Genomic DNA, 13,253 nt, shown 5'->3' with positions numbered 1-13,253 from the left:
CCGGGACGCAGGCCAAGCAGATGTTTTATGCATCCTTTGTTTTTTTGCCCAACTTCTGCTAGCTGTCGTAAAGAGCCATTCGGCCTTTTCTGAAGGAAAGCTTGGCGATAAACCACATTATTAAATGGATTCTGCCCGGGTACACGGGGGCTCTGCCCTCCTGGTCCGTGGGGCTATTTTCAACCTACCTTTTCTCGCTTGTTGTCTTCCCCTTAGTACGTTCAGAAGCAGGCCGAGCGGGCGGCCAGGGCCCGGGAGCGAGAGCGCCGGCGCAAGGAGCAGGAGGCGGAGGAGGCCCGCCAGCGGGAGCGCAGCCGCCAAGCCGAGCGGGAGAAGAGGCGGGAGCACAGCCGGGAGCGCGAACGGGAGCGCCCCAACGCCACAGGAGGCGGGGCCAGCAGGGGGGGTGAGCGGAGTGGCCGGGACCGAGAGCGGCGCGAAGCAAAGGCCCGCCATAGTCGGAGCCGGAGTCGCAGCACGCCTGTACAGGACAGGGGGGGGCGCCGCTGACCTATTCCAACTTACTTACTTTGACCTTCTGCGGGGAGGGAGGGGGAGCGGTGGCGGCACTTCCTTCCCCCACCCCCTACCCCAAATCTAGCCCTGGTTTTTTGGGAGAGGACTGGGACAGCCAGGGATTGGGCTCCCCCTTTTCCAGCAGCTCTTGCGAGGAGGGAGGGGCGTGCTCGGCGGATGTCATGGCTGCGGCAGGCAGGAGGGGCCTTCCTCCTCGGAAAGTGGGGCGGTTTTTATCCCCAGCCCTCCCGCTCCCCTCTTCTCCCGGGGCCAGTTCCCTCCCCGTTCGTTTGTATTTTATTTTGGGGAAATCCTTTTTTTTTTATTCTGATGAATACAGGAAAAGAGAACATAATAAAGAGATGGCGTTAGTTTTATACCCGATGTGCGTCTTTCTTGTCGGGTTGGGGAGTCGAGTTCCAGAACCTGTTCAGTGCGGGTTGCTTCTTAGCTGCCGATGCACCTGTGCAAAACACACACACACACACACACACCAGGATCTTGCTAGCAGCACACCAACAGAGCTCAGCGATTCCAGCCTCTTGTGCTAAAATAGGAAAGGGCAATTTCAGAAACGGGGGGTCAAACATCTTTTCCCCCCTCCTGGGACTACACTGCTCCCTCCTGGGGCCACGTGTCTTCCGCCTGCACAGCCGTTAGGCAGCAGATGGTGGCTGAGAACAGAAGGCAGAGGCGCCACCACTCCTCCCAGTACCCAGATGGGCTTCACTGGTGCCTTTGAACTGTCAAGAAGCCTTGCTGGTCTCCTAACAGCTTGGGCAAGGCCCAAGAAGTGACCGCAAGCAGTCAGGGGACACCTGGATCCACCCAAAAAGAAACCCCAAGATGAGAACCCAAGTTCTTTGCTAGCTTGGATTGATTTTGGAAGTGCCTCACAAAATCTTAGGGGAAGCAAGTTCCCCCTAAGCTTACACAATGCATGCAAATACAATAAAACTGCACATTTCAAGTTGCGTTAACCAGCTGTCCGTGGTCCACATTTTGGGTGTTTGGGTACGTAAAGCTCCAGCAAGAGAGACCTTAGTAGAGTTCAAAAATGGGAGGCAAAAGTCAGTGGCTAGAACTCCCATATGTAGCATGGGAAGGGACTACAGGGGGCATCTAGCCTGACCCCATTTTGGCCGGCCGTCTTTTTGCTCCTCTCTCGGAACTGAGTTTAAAAACAAGTTCCAGAAATGGGATGATACGTATTGTGAAAGATAAACTATCCCAGAAGCCTTACGTTATGAAAAGTAGTTTTGCAATGGTTCCCTTCTGCCTCATGGAGAACTTTGCTAGATATTTGCATTTTTTACCTTTCTGAAGAATTGCACAGTCCTGGACGTCTCTGCTCCTCATTTTTTCTCAAATCAACACTGAGGCAAGTTAGACTTGAAAGAGACTAATCCAAAATTTATCTCATGAGCTTCATAAGTCCGAGTTGGGTATCTGAAGCTCCTCCACACTGTTTTGGACTAGATTACCCTCAACTACAGTTCTATGAATTTGTGGGGCAGGGGTCGGCAAGGTTTACCTCGCCTGGGCCAGTTCACTCCAGCAGAGATCCCTTCATGGGCCAGATTGCACGTGCGCCCGCAATTTCCGGTGTCTGCATCTGCGCAGACGCGATTTCCAGCACCGTGGAAGTGAGTCCCTGTGCCGCGCTGCGCCAGTTTAGTGCAGCAGGCGGTACTCACTGAGTGGGTGGCTCAGTTCGGGGGCGGCTCGGGGGCCGGTTTAACTACCCCCGTGGGCTGCTTGTGGCCCATGGACCTTAGGTTGCCTACCCCTGGTCTGGGATATAAAGGCCTAAAAAGCATTTATTAGGAATGCAATTCCCTTCCTGGCTGATAGGTGGCACCAGTGTTCCACAGCTAATTACTTAGATGGGGGAAAAGGAGAATGCAAGATCCCTCTGAAAATGAGCTGCGCTTCCGGCAGTACAAAAACCAGAGGTGAGTTTCTATGCCTGGAAGAAACACTCTGAAGTTTTAAAAGGCTTTCTGCAGCAGTTCCTTTCGTTTAGCCACCCCTCTGCCTTTTTCATCCCTACTTGAACCAGAATTGTAGAATTGCAAGGGGTCCCGAGGGTCATCTAGCCGAACCCCCTGCAATGCAGGAATCTCTGCTACATCATACGTGGCAGAAAAGAATTTTCCCTTTCACATTTTGGTGCACCTCCAGGGATGCTGCGGAAGATGCTCCCAGAATGCAGTAAAAGGGCCATACATCCCGCAGCAGTAGGACATCTGCTCTGAGTGCAGAATGCTTCTGGTTTCAGTCCCTGATGGCATCTTCAGGTAGGGCTGGGAATGTCTTATCTAAAATCCTGAAGAACCTGTCCATCGCTCTAAGGTCCCAGGGTGGGTTGGAACAATCAAAACACAATATTGCAGACAGTTTAAAACTTAACAATGACAGACACTGGATCCAAAAAATGTACACCTCAAGGGTGCAAATACAGAATAGAGATGCATCTTCACAGCGTCCTGTGGGGAGGGGGTTCCACAGCTTAGGGGCTGCTGCAGAGAATAGCCTCTCCTGGGATGCCACCCCTGAGCTGCTGGGCATGGCGAAACAACAGGGCTCCCACTGCCCTGTGGGGGTAGGGAAGGAGGTGGTCTTTCAGGTATTGGGGGGGCTGGAAATGAATGGGTGGCAAGTGTGCTGGATGAATGGTAGGCTCAAAGAATTATAGAGCTGGAAGGGACCCTGACGGTCATCCAGACCAACCCCCTGCAATGCAGGAATCTTTTGCCCAACGTGGGGCTCAAACCCACGAACCTGAGATTTAAGAGTGGCACAAAGCAGCTTCCTATGTACAGTGGTACCTCGGGTTAAGAACTTAATTTGTTCTTCACCTGAATCTGTTCTTAACCTGAGGTACCACTTTAGCTAACGGGGCCTCCCGCTGCTGCCGCACGATTTCTGTTCTCATCCTGAGGTAAAGTTCTTAACCCGAGGTACTATTTCTGGGTTAGTGGAGCCTGTGACCTGAAGCGTATGTAACCCGAGGTACCACTGTACCCGGCTGAGCCTATTCTCCACTCTCTCCCCCATTTCCTCCACCTGTTTGCAGCAGGTGAGTGTGTGCTCCGCTTGTGGCGATGTGCGCCAAAACTCAGCCTTCTTGACAAGGTGGGGGGGGGCGGACGGCTTACAGATAGGTGGTGCCCTTTCTACGTGCTTCTCTGCCAGGTGACTAGCAGCAGTCCTGTCTCAGTGGAAAGTTGGGCGCAGTTGAGCGGCTGTGCGTGTGTGTGCCTGTGGGGCAGGCGAATGTGTGTGTGTAGAAACCGGGTGGGTAGAGAGACGAGGGCTTTAGACCTTGCAGATGATTAAAGCTTTGCACACATTCACATTCCCACACCCACACGGCCACCGCTTCTGCCTCGTTCTCCATAGCAGATTGCTTGATCCACCAGATTTCCTCTTTCGATCCTCCTAACTCCGGCTCAAGCTTGGGAGGATTACATCACCTAACGGGATTTGGGGGTGGGGGTGGCCGGCGAAGAGAGGCCTAGCTGGAGAAGGAGCTAATCCCCACCCGGGGACCCTCTGCTGTTTCCCCTAGGTGCCGGTCGCAGTGGGTCCCCTGCAAATTCTCCGTTAAGAGCGCACAGGGGGATGCTCAGCCAACCTATGGGCTGTGGAGGAGCTTTGAAGATTTCTGCCGTCCCTCGTGTATGTACGCTACTGCGGTTGCGATAGCCTTTATTTTCTGCCTCTCTGCCAGCCAGCCCCACTGCTGAAGCCCCCAAGACACACAATGAGCGTAAGAGATCGAATTAAAAGCACCAATTTTGTCACAGAAAAGCCCGCCAATACAGAATTTCCCCTATCCTCTGCCAGTGGTAGTCTATGGACTTCTTCTTTGGCGATCACTCGTAGCCGAGTAAGATTGTCTTCCATAACCACGGTTTTAACAGTGAGTCCGCAAGTGGCTGTGGAGGCCAATTCTGGATCCACACGTCCTTCCACAGTGGGGACATTGGTTTCCGGGCAGGAGTTGATCACGGTGTGGATTTGCCAAGCGTGCCTTCCTCCTAGCACGTTTCTCCCTTGCGTCCTGAGTTCGAGCTTCTACAAAGCCCATGACACCTTTGGTAAAGGCTGTTCTCCAACTGGAGCGCTCGCAGGCCAGTGTTTCCCAGTTGTCAGTGTTTATACTACATTTTTAAAGATTTGCCTTGAAAGTCCTTAAACCTCTTTTGTTGACCATCAGCATTACTTTCCATTTTTAAGTTTGGAATAGAGTAGCTGCTTTGAAAGACGATAATCAGGCAACCGCACAACATGACCAGTCCGACGAAGTTGATGTTGAAGAATCATTGCTTCAACACTGGTGATCTTTGCTTCTTCCACTACACTGATATTAGTTCGCCTGTCTTCCCAAGTGATGTGTAAAAATTTTTGGAAACACTGTTGAAGGAATCTTTCGAGGAACTGGAGATGGCGTTTATAAGTGATCCACGTTTCACAAGTAAGGTTGGTAGTACAATAGCTTTGTAAACAAGCATTTTGGTTTCCCTGCGAATGTCCCGGTCCTCAAACACTCTGCACTTCAAGCGAGAGAAAGCTGCACTCGGAGAGTTCACTTCCTGCTGTTTATCCACAGTAGATTATATTCACAGATATGTTGCACCTGAACATGGAGGTTCTAATGGCATATTGATGTTAACAGGCCACAAACTGACCCCACCTTGTCTTTAAATTCATTGATGCTGGCAGCCACAATCATATATTTCGATAGGGCCAGAAGTGATCACGGTAACCTCTCCTTGTTATCCATTATATACCCCCTCATTTATTTATTTTATTTCATAGCTTGCCCACAGGCCTGTGTGGATTGCTTGGCCTTCTGCAAAACGCAAGCGCTGAAATTGGTACGAGAAGCAGAATCCAGCCATGGGAACCATAGCTTTTGTTTTACATAAGGTTCTAGTCCTCGTGGTGGCAGAGTTAAACATGAGTTGAGGAGACAAAAAAAATGATGAAAGGAAGGAATGCAGGAGCAGATCTGAGCAAAGGTTTAAGAGTTTTAGGGTGGCAAATTCAGATATTTTTAGTCTGTATTTTCCCCTCTGTCCCAGGAGCCTTGTAACTATAAAAAAACACCTCCATAAAGCAAACTAACGGTATAAAAATACTATTACAAATCAATAAACGTCTTGTTAAAAAACAGCTTATACAACACTTCAGCTTGGGCTGGGCTGCCTATTTGTTTCTGCTTTTGTTTTTCTGCTATTCTCCACAAAGCGGAAACTTGTGCTGAGTGGGGCCTGTCCACTTTCTGAGTCCTCTAAGTCCTTGGGAGGCAACTGCGAGGCCACGGGGATTGGATGTGATAGCTGCCCTAGCCAGGGTTGGGGGTCAGGGCTTTGCTATGGGGCAAGCGGAGGCGGAGAGAGACACCCTCATGATCCTGCCACAGCGGAGGGGTGTGGGAACGGTTAGGCGTTGAGTGACAGCCCGCGATGGATGTGGGGGGAAGATTCCTCTTTTCCCACGCAATTCCCCCGGGTCCTCTTTCTCCTCGCGGGTCTATTTTTATCTCTCCTCTGCTATCGCCTTTCTCCTTCACCTCTTTCTCTGGTTGTGCTGTTGTGCGTTGCGAGGCGGCTCTCGCCTCAGAGGAAGCCAGGATTGGCTCTGCCCAAAAAATCCCCGTCTTGCATCTCGGCCAGATCTTTGACTCCTGACCCCGTGGCCACTTCCAAGGACCTGCATGTCCACCCTTTCCTTGACCCCTTCCCCAACTGCCAGCCCATGCCAAAGCCTAGATCCCCTGCCCCACCCACGGCCCCCTTTATATGGGAGACTGGTCTAGTCATATCTACCAAAACTGCCCTTTGACCTTTTCTGGCTTCGGCGTAACCTATAGACACTGACCCCCTACCATGATCCACCCTCACCACCTAAACACCCCTGGAAAGACCCACACCCAAAATTTGCCTTTCTACTCTGACCAGTGCAACTCCTCAAACTTGTCCCCGGCCCTCCATATAAGTCGCTCACCAGCCCCACACTTCTGGGGGGTGATGGCTTTTAGCCCCAGCCTGGTGTGCTGACAATGGTTTTTAAAAGTCTTCTCCATTTTTTAAACTTTAGGGCTTTTGCTTAATATATTTAATCTCTCTCTCTTGCACACACGCTCTTCCTCTTAGTCCACTTATGGGGAAGTAGAGCTTGACCACAAGACCCCCACAAAAAAAACGTGGTGAGGAAGGAACCGAAATGACCCCCATTTTTGCCAGACTGCAAACACTGGCACAAAATGGGTTGATTCAACTCTGAACACACACATCCCAAATGGATTTGCCCTCTCCAAATATTTGGGGTTTGCCCCCCTTTCCCCCCATTCCTCAGTCCACACCGCCCCCGTCCAGAAGCCTCTTCCTCAGCCTTCCTCAACAGCAGAGAGCCCAGTTTCCCCCGCCGGGTTAATTACGCTATTTAAATTCCCTCAAATAATCGCAGCCAGTTAATTAAACCTCAATCGATCGTTAAAAGCAGACCAATAATGAATACGCCAGCAGCCTCGCTGGGCCTCCACGAGCGTGACTCGCAGAGCCCCCCAGCCCCCACCCCACTCCCTGCCGTTGTGGCCCCCCCAAATCACCTGATGCCTTTCAGGCCTGGGCCACGCAGCACCCCAAAGTTCAAGCCCCCCCAGATCCCAATGACATTTCTCAAGCCCCATCTCTGCACCACAAACCCCAATCCTGACCCACAAATAGCCCAATCTTCCACCTCAACCATCCTGCACACCCCCAGTCTCCCTTCTCCCCCACTTTTGTTGGGGCCCCCCAATTCCCTCATTCCTTCTTCTGAGCTGTGTTGATGGTTGACCTGCAACATTCCCACACCCATCCCGTTCTCTGATTCCCCCTCTTCTGGATTTGGGCAAGGGGGGGCGGGTGGCAAGGGACCCCCCTCTTTCGTTCTGCCTGGCAGTCCGCGGGAGCGCAAGCCCCACTATCAATTTTTTAAAATGAGCCCTCATTAGGAATTCACAAAGTTTCCTTCTCGTGAATAATTCAGGGAACAAGAGAATGGGTTGAGGAGGTGGGGGGAGATATGTGGGGTGGGGAGGTTTCTGGGAGCCCCGCTTTCCGAGATCCTGGCTGCGAGAGAGGGTGGGGGTCGGGTGGGGTGTTCACAAGCATCACGGGTGCCCACCCCCTTCCCAACTCCCCGCCATTTTTCCTTGGCTCTCGCTCCCTCCCAAATAGGCCAAATTTCTGCCTCCCTCACCTCTCCCAGTCCCTTAAAATATTCAAGAGCTCATTAAAATGCAATTGCAGCCAAACAATTCATTTCGGGTGGGGTGGGGGGGTTCGCACGCAGCAGGTGGGGTATTCTGGCTGAGGGAAGAGGCTGGGGGCAGAGCTGGGAGGCAGAGCTAAAGACTTGGGTGCAGGGCTCGGGTTCAAGACACCTTGTCCTCTATTCGATTGATCTCCAAATGGAGAGGTGCTGGGGCTCAAGGCCACCTGGGGAGGGGGTCTTCCGTCTTGCCACGGAAGCCCCCTCTCCGCTTACCTCTCCACATGTTATGTCTGGGGGTTGTTACCTAGCGAGGAAAGCCGAACACACTCTGCACATGCTCAGAGGCACTCTTCTCCAGCTTGTTCCCATTTTCCTGGACGTTGAAAACCGATTCTGGGGCTAAGCCTGGCTCAAGAGAAGCACACGTTGGAGGTCTGTGGTGTCAAGTCAGGGGAACATTATATTTGGAGGCTGGCCCCTCAGTATGTCAAAAATGGGGTTTGTGTGGCATGGGATTTTGAGCTGGTTTTGAGCAGAGCTGGCCTATAGATGCTGGTTGTGGCGGGCTCAGCAGGCATTGGGGGCAGTTTTAGGGCAGAATTGAAAAATGTCTTGTAAAGAATGCTGGATTAAGTCCCAAATGATGGGTCTGGACTAAGGTTAGGTTAATTGATGTGGGGATTAGCGGTCTCCATGGGTCAGAAGTAGAGGTGAACCTAGTCCTGTAGAGTGAGATATTGGGGTGGGGGGCAAAGTTGAAGGTTGGATATAAACTATGGACCAGGCACTCTGTTTGTGGAGCTCTTTTTTTGGGGGGGGGGTTCTGAGAGTCAATTGGGGGGCAGCAGAGTTTAAGAGTGGGGTGGAGGGTAGCAAGAATTGAGAAGTAGCCAGTGGGGGAATGAAATAAATAATTAGATTTGTGCCGGGACAGGAAAGGAGATTTTTTTTCGGGGGGGGGGAGTAGAGTGGAAGGATACCAGCAATTCTGAGGAGGGGTCTTCAAGTCAGGACAGAGGACCCCCAATTCTTGTGGGGGGGGTAGAGAGACACCTTTTAGACCAGGAGGGACGCCTCTACTGGGGTGGGGGTTGAAGAGAGTTCAGAAAATTGGGGTGGGGGGGAGTCCTGGTCGAAGGCTTCTAGGGGTCCAGGACTGGGACAGTGGCACGGCTGTCGGGGGTTTCTGTGGGTCAGGGTTTGGGGGCAGACATTGTCGCAGTCCCAGGCAGAGGGGGGTCGCGCTTTTCAGTTGTTTTTTTCGGGGGGGGGCTCTTATCTCTTCCTCTCCATTATTTCTCTCCCTCTGCTCAGACCACCCTGGCGGGAGGGGGGAGCGTGAGTAGTAGCTGAGAAAGACGAGGGAGGGAGGGGGGGAGGATCAGACGAGCATCTCTGCAGAAGGAGCATCCCTGCATCCCTCTGTCGCTGGTCCTGCTGCGCTCCCGTCTTCCTTCTCGCCCTTTGCTTCTCTCTCTCTCTTTCTCTCTTCTCTTCTACCTCCCTCCTCTTTCTCTCTCTCCCTCTCTCCCCCCCCCCTTCCTTCTACATCTGTGTCTCGTTCCCTCCTTCCTTAACCCCTCTTCCCGGACTCCCAGCGACTCAGGTAGGTTCCCTTCACTTTTGGGGTGGGGGAAGGCAGAGGGAGAAGAAGGATAGAAGGGTGGAGCCCCCAGAGGGTACCCACAAGAAGAGGGGGGGTGGCAAAATGTGGGGGTGGCGTGGGGGGGACGGAGTGCGGGCGAACCCCACAACCCACCCCACTTCCCTACAAGAGCTCAGTTCCCCCCATCTTTATCCATTCCCCCCCAAATGTTATATTATTAATAATAATAATAATAATAATAATAATAATATTTGGGGAGGGGGCTGTTTCTAGACCTGGCTCCAGGGCATGGGAGGAGCGCGGGAATCACTAATTGATAAAAAGGCAAAATATGTAGAATTCTATTTGGGGTGGGGGGGCGGTTCCATCCTGCACTTCTCCGTCCCTCCCACTTTCTCATTCCTTCTTTCCAGCCCCAGCTGTGTGTGTGTGTGTGTGTGTGTGTGTGTTCCCCCCCTCCTATTCCCGGGGGGGAGTCGGGGATCAAAGTTTGATTAGGGACGTGACGGGAGCGAGGAGGGGGGAAAGCGATGGGGAGCCAGCGGCGCCCGCACTCATCCGTCCGCCGGGCTTTTTCGTTCCTTCGTTCCGGAGAGAATTCCGTATTGATTGTGACAAATGTTGTGGCTGGCGGGATTCCCGTCTGGGAGGGGAGGCTGGGACGGCGAGGGACCCCCCCCCCCTTTCCCCAAACAGACGCGCTCTCGCCTTTCTCTCCCTCCTTCTCTCTCTCTTTCCCCCCCCCCACCCCCACCCCCCGTTTTCTCTTCCCCTCTTTCTTTCTTTCTGCCTGTCTCATTCCGCGATTCCGAGGCGCCTCATTAGGAATTTCACTCACGCAGCCCTGGGTTGTAAATCTACCCCGGGAGTCTTAAGACTGCAGCGCGGGGGAAAGGATTGCGGGGGGCATTGGGAGGCTGGAAAAAGAGAGGGGGGGACACCTGCTGGCATGACCGAGGGAGGGGGGGAGATGGAGATAAATCAGGACCCCCACCACCTCAGCCTCCCGCCCCACAAGGATTCCCAGGAGAGGGAGGGCTATGGTGAGGGTTGCTGAAACCTGACCCACAGCCCCCCCCCCACATCTGGAGAGACCCCCCACAAGGCATTTTATGACAGCCCCCCTCCCCAGATTGATTTATGCATCAGCATCAGCTCACCCCCTCTTCAAGTGTCGTAGGTACCCCACAAGGGCTATGGGGTGGCTATAGATTTGGGGTGGCTCTGCCCTCAGTCTCCCGTCTCAGCCCATTATTCCCCCCCCCCAATAATCCTCTGTATTCCTCAATGCACCTTGGTCCTCCTGACCCACAGCCCCCGAAAGCTGCCCCCTGATCTTTAAATGAATGCTATTCCTTCCTGGATTACCTGTCGCCATGCTCACTCCCCAGGGCCCTTGACCTCTTCCTTCCACACTCAAGCCCCTGATGTTCTGGCCTCCCTCTTTCGATTATTGCTCCTCAGATTCAATTTCAGACCCGATTCCCTCTCCCCACAAAACCGCAAATAAATAAATAAATCCCAGCTTTGGTCCTGATCAGTAGTTCAAGGTCTCCATTTCGGACCTAACTCTGGCCCCACTCTACCTACTGAAATGTTTTTCATTTTTGGGAACACACTGAATCATAAAACTGGGGTACAAGGGTCCCTCAGAAGACCACCCTGTCCAACTGCACTTCAGAGGCCCAGCCACCCCCAACATTATCTACACCCAGTGCGACTCTAACCAAATTCGCTTGTGGCTTCTCAAAAAAACCCCCCCAAACCCACCCAATATCTTTTTGGACTTCTAGTTTCAGGGGGGATCTGCCCCCCCACCCCACCGCAGGTCCATCATGCCCCCTCCTCATTATATTTCCCTCCCCACAACTAAGGGCTGCATTATCCCCACCCCCCACCCCGCTTTCTCTTGGAGTCAATTTTCTGACGAGGCGAAATAAGATTTGCTGGGTTTATTCTCCCAGGGTCTGGGAATAACTAATCCTAAAAAATCCGCTTAGATTTGGGCAGGAGGGGAGGGGAGAGGGAGGAAAGAGACAGAGCCTGCCTGGAGGGGGAGAAGGAATAAATGAAGGAAGGGATGGGGTGGAGAGGGCTGGGGAGGAGGGCATCACTTTCAGGAGGAAGCAGCAGGGAATTAAAACAAACACAAGCAGCCTTGGTCCCAGCTTAGGGCCTCATTCGGAGCCCCTGATTTATTTTAATGGCATCTAGGAAATCTGGGATACAAGATTTACAGTTACAGAGGCTACTGAAAATTGGCATTTAAACAGCGAAGTAATAAATGAGATACTTATATATGTCTCTGACCCCCCTTTTTTGCTTTTTGCATTAAAAAAAGAAAAAATGCAAGCACTTTTAAATCAGTGGGGCATGAATGAACAGGGACCTAGTCTTTTAGGTTCATCTTTCCTTATGTCCTAGAAGAGTTGCCACCTATATCATACTGCTCTTGCCCCTTGGGCTTTTAACGGCAGTCTAATCTGAGGAGAAATTAGGCAGGGTAAAGCTTTTCTCATCTCCTGATCTCCAAGCCAGAAAAAAGGCTTTTTAGTGGGCTATGGTTCTGAGCAATGGGCTAACGTCAAAAACACAGCAGCTGGGGAACAGGGAAGCAGTTGGCAACTCTCTGAAGGACAGGGAGGCAGGGTTAACACTATCTGTGGGTGCGCAGGCTCAAAATCACTTAACGGAGATGAGGGTGTATATCAGATTGATCAATCTTTCAATCTGGATTAATTAATCCGGAATAAGTACCACCCCCTGATCCCATAATCACACTCCCTGGTGGCTATTAGAATCCACATTTCCGTGTTGTCTCCTTTTTAAAAACAAAAACAAGCCGGTGTCTTAACACTTCCCAGATCTGTAGTAAGTTAAGCGAAAACAAGAATGTACATTTGATCACAAGAAACATCATAATTGCCTGTTTGCTGCTTTCTGGGCCACATTCACAAAATTTGCAAGTGACAGATTCCAGGACTAAAAGGTGCTGTCAGCATCCTTGTTAAACAAACAAAAATTTGAATTATTACCTGGTCTTAATGCTTGAGATATTTTGGAGTGCTGGGATCTAGCCTTGGGACGCGGGGAAATAATAAAAAGGCAGCGTGTGCTCTGAGCATTGGCAGAGTGCCTTTCCCCTCAACCGTCATTAGCCACAACCAGCTATTGTACCCACAGAAGTTCAAACCTCCTAGTACATTTGAGCATGCGAGTGCTTTCCTTTAACCCCGCAAAACGGGGATTTGTAGCTCACTGGCAGAGCATTCGCTTTGCATGGAGAAGGTCCAAGGTTCGATCCCTGATGTCTCCAGTTACATAATCATAATAAATTTAATAATAACAAGATGGTGGATCGTGGCCAGTCAGAGGAGGCTAAACATGATAAAGTGGACAAATAAGTTTCATTCGGTAGGAGGCAGCTTCCTCAAATATATTCTCATACGCAAAATCGCTAATATTTATTCTGTATTGACTATTCTGTCATCCCTTTCTTCAATCCTTGACACAGATAACAGCTGCCACTTCATATAAAAGCACATTGAAAATTGTTTTTTTTGGGGGGGGGGTATGTGAAGAATACTGTTGTTTGAACCACCCCAGTTGTGCAAACGAAAAGAGGTTTGTGTTGCTAAAGGAATCCCAGACAGCGATTTCCGTGTTTTCTTTCTGTTTGTCCTGGGCTGGGCCAGATCAAAAGTCATCGCCTCAGGTGGCAGAACCCGGACACAATTTGAGGGCTTGTCTTTTTGGGGCAATTTCCGTCCCAAATGTACCCCTCAGCGGTATAATTTTAGCGGCTCGGCGGCAGGAACTAAGCGCCATTTTGGATCTGCCGGCCTGAATCTTGCCAGGC

General features: G+C 51.5%; 2 protein-coding genes across 2 annotated transcripts in view; both read left to right on the top strand.

Moving 5' to 3' along the window:
* ACIN1 (apoptotic chromatin condensation inducer 1) overlaps positions 1-893 on the top strand; it is a 34,587-nt gene extending 33,694 nt beyond the window's left edge. Inside the window, exon 18 of the mRNA XM_080977631.1 lies at positions 217-893. Coding sequence (XP_080833757.1) covers positions 217-510 — 294 coding nt within the window. The 3' untranslated portion in view covers positions 511-893. The remainder of the gene's footprint in view (positions 1-216) is intronic.
* Positions 894-9,142: 8,249 nt separating this feature from the next.
* CDH24 (cadherin 24) overlaps positions 9,143-13,253 on the top strand; it is a 33,077-nt gene continuing 28,966 nt past the window's right edge. Inside the window, exon 1 of the mRNA XM_080979723.1 lies at positions 9,143-9,394. The gene's annotated coding sequence lies outside the window, so the exon portion shown is untranslated. The remainder of the gene's footprint in view (positions 9,395-13,253) is intronic.

This window comes from Podarcis pityusensis (assembly GCF_964106645.2).
Source record: "Podarcis pityusensis genome assembly, chromosome: 13".
Taxonomy (NCBI): Eukaryota; Metazoa; Chordata; class Lepidosauria; order Squamata; family Lacertidae; genus Podarcis; species Podarcis pityusensis.
Note: the sequence above shows the minus strand (reverse complement) of the source record. Positions and strands in the feature narration are given on the sequence as shown.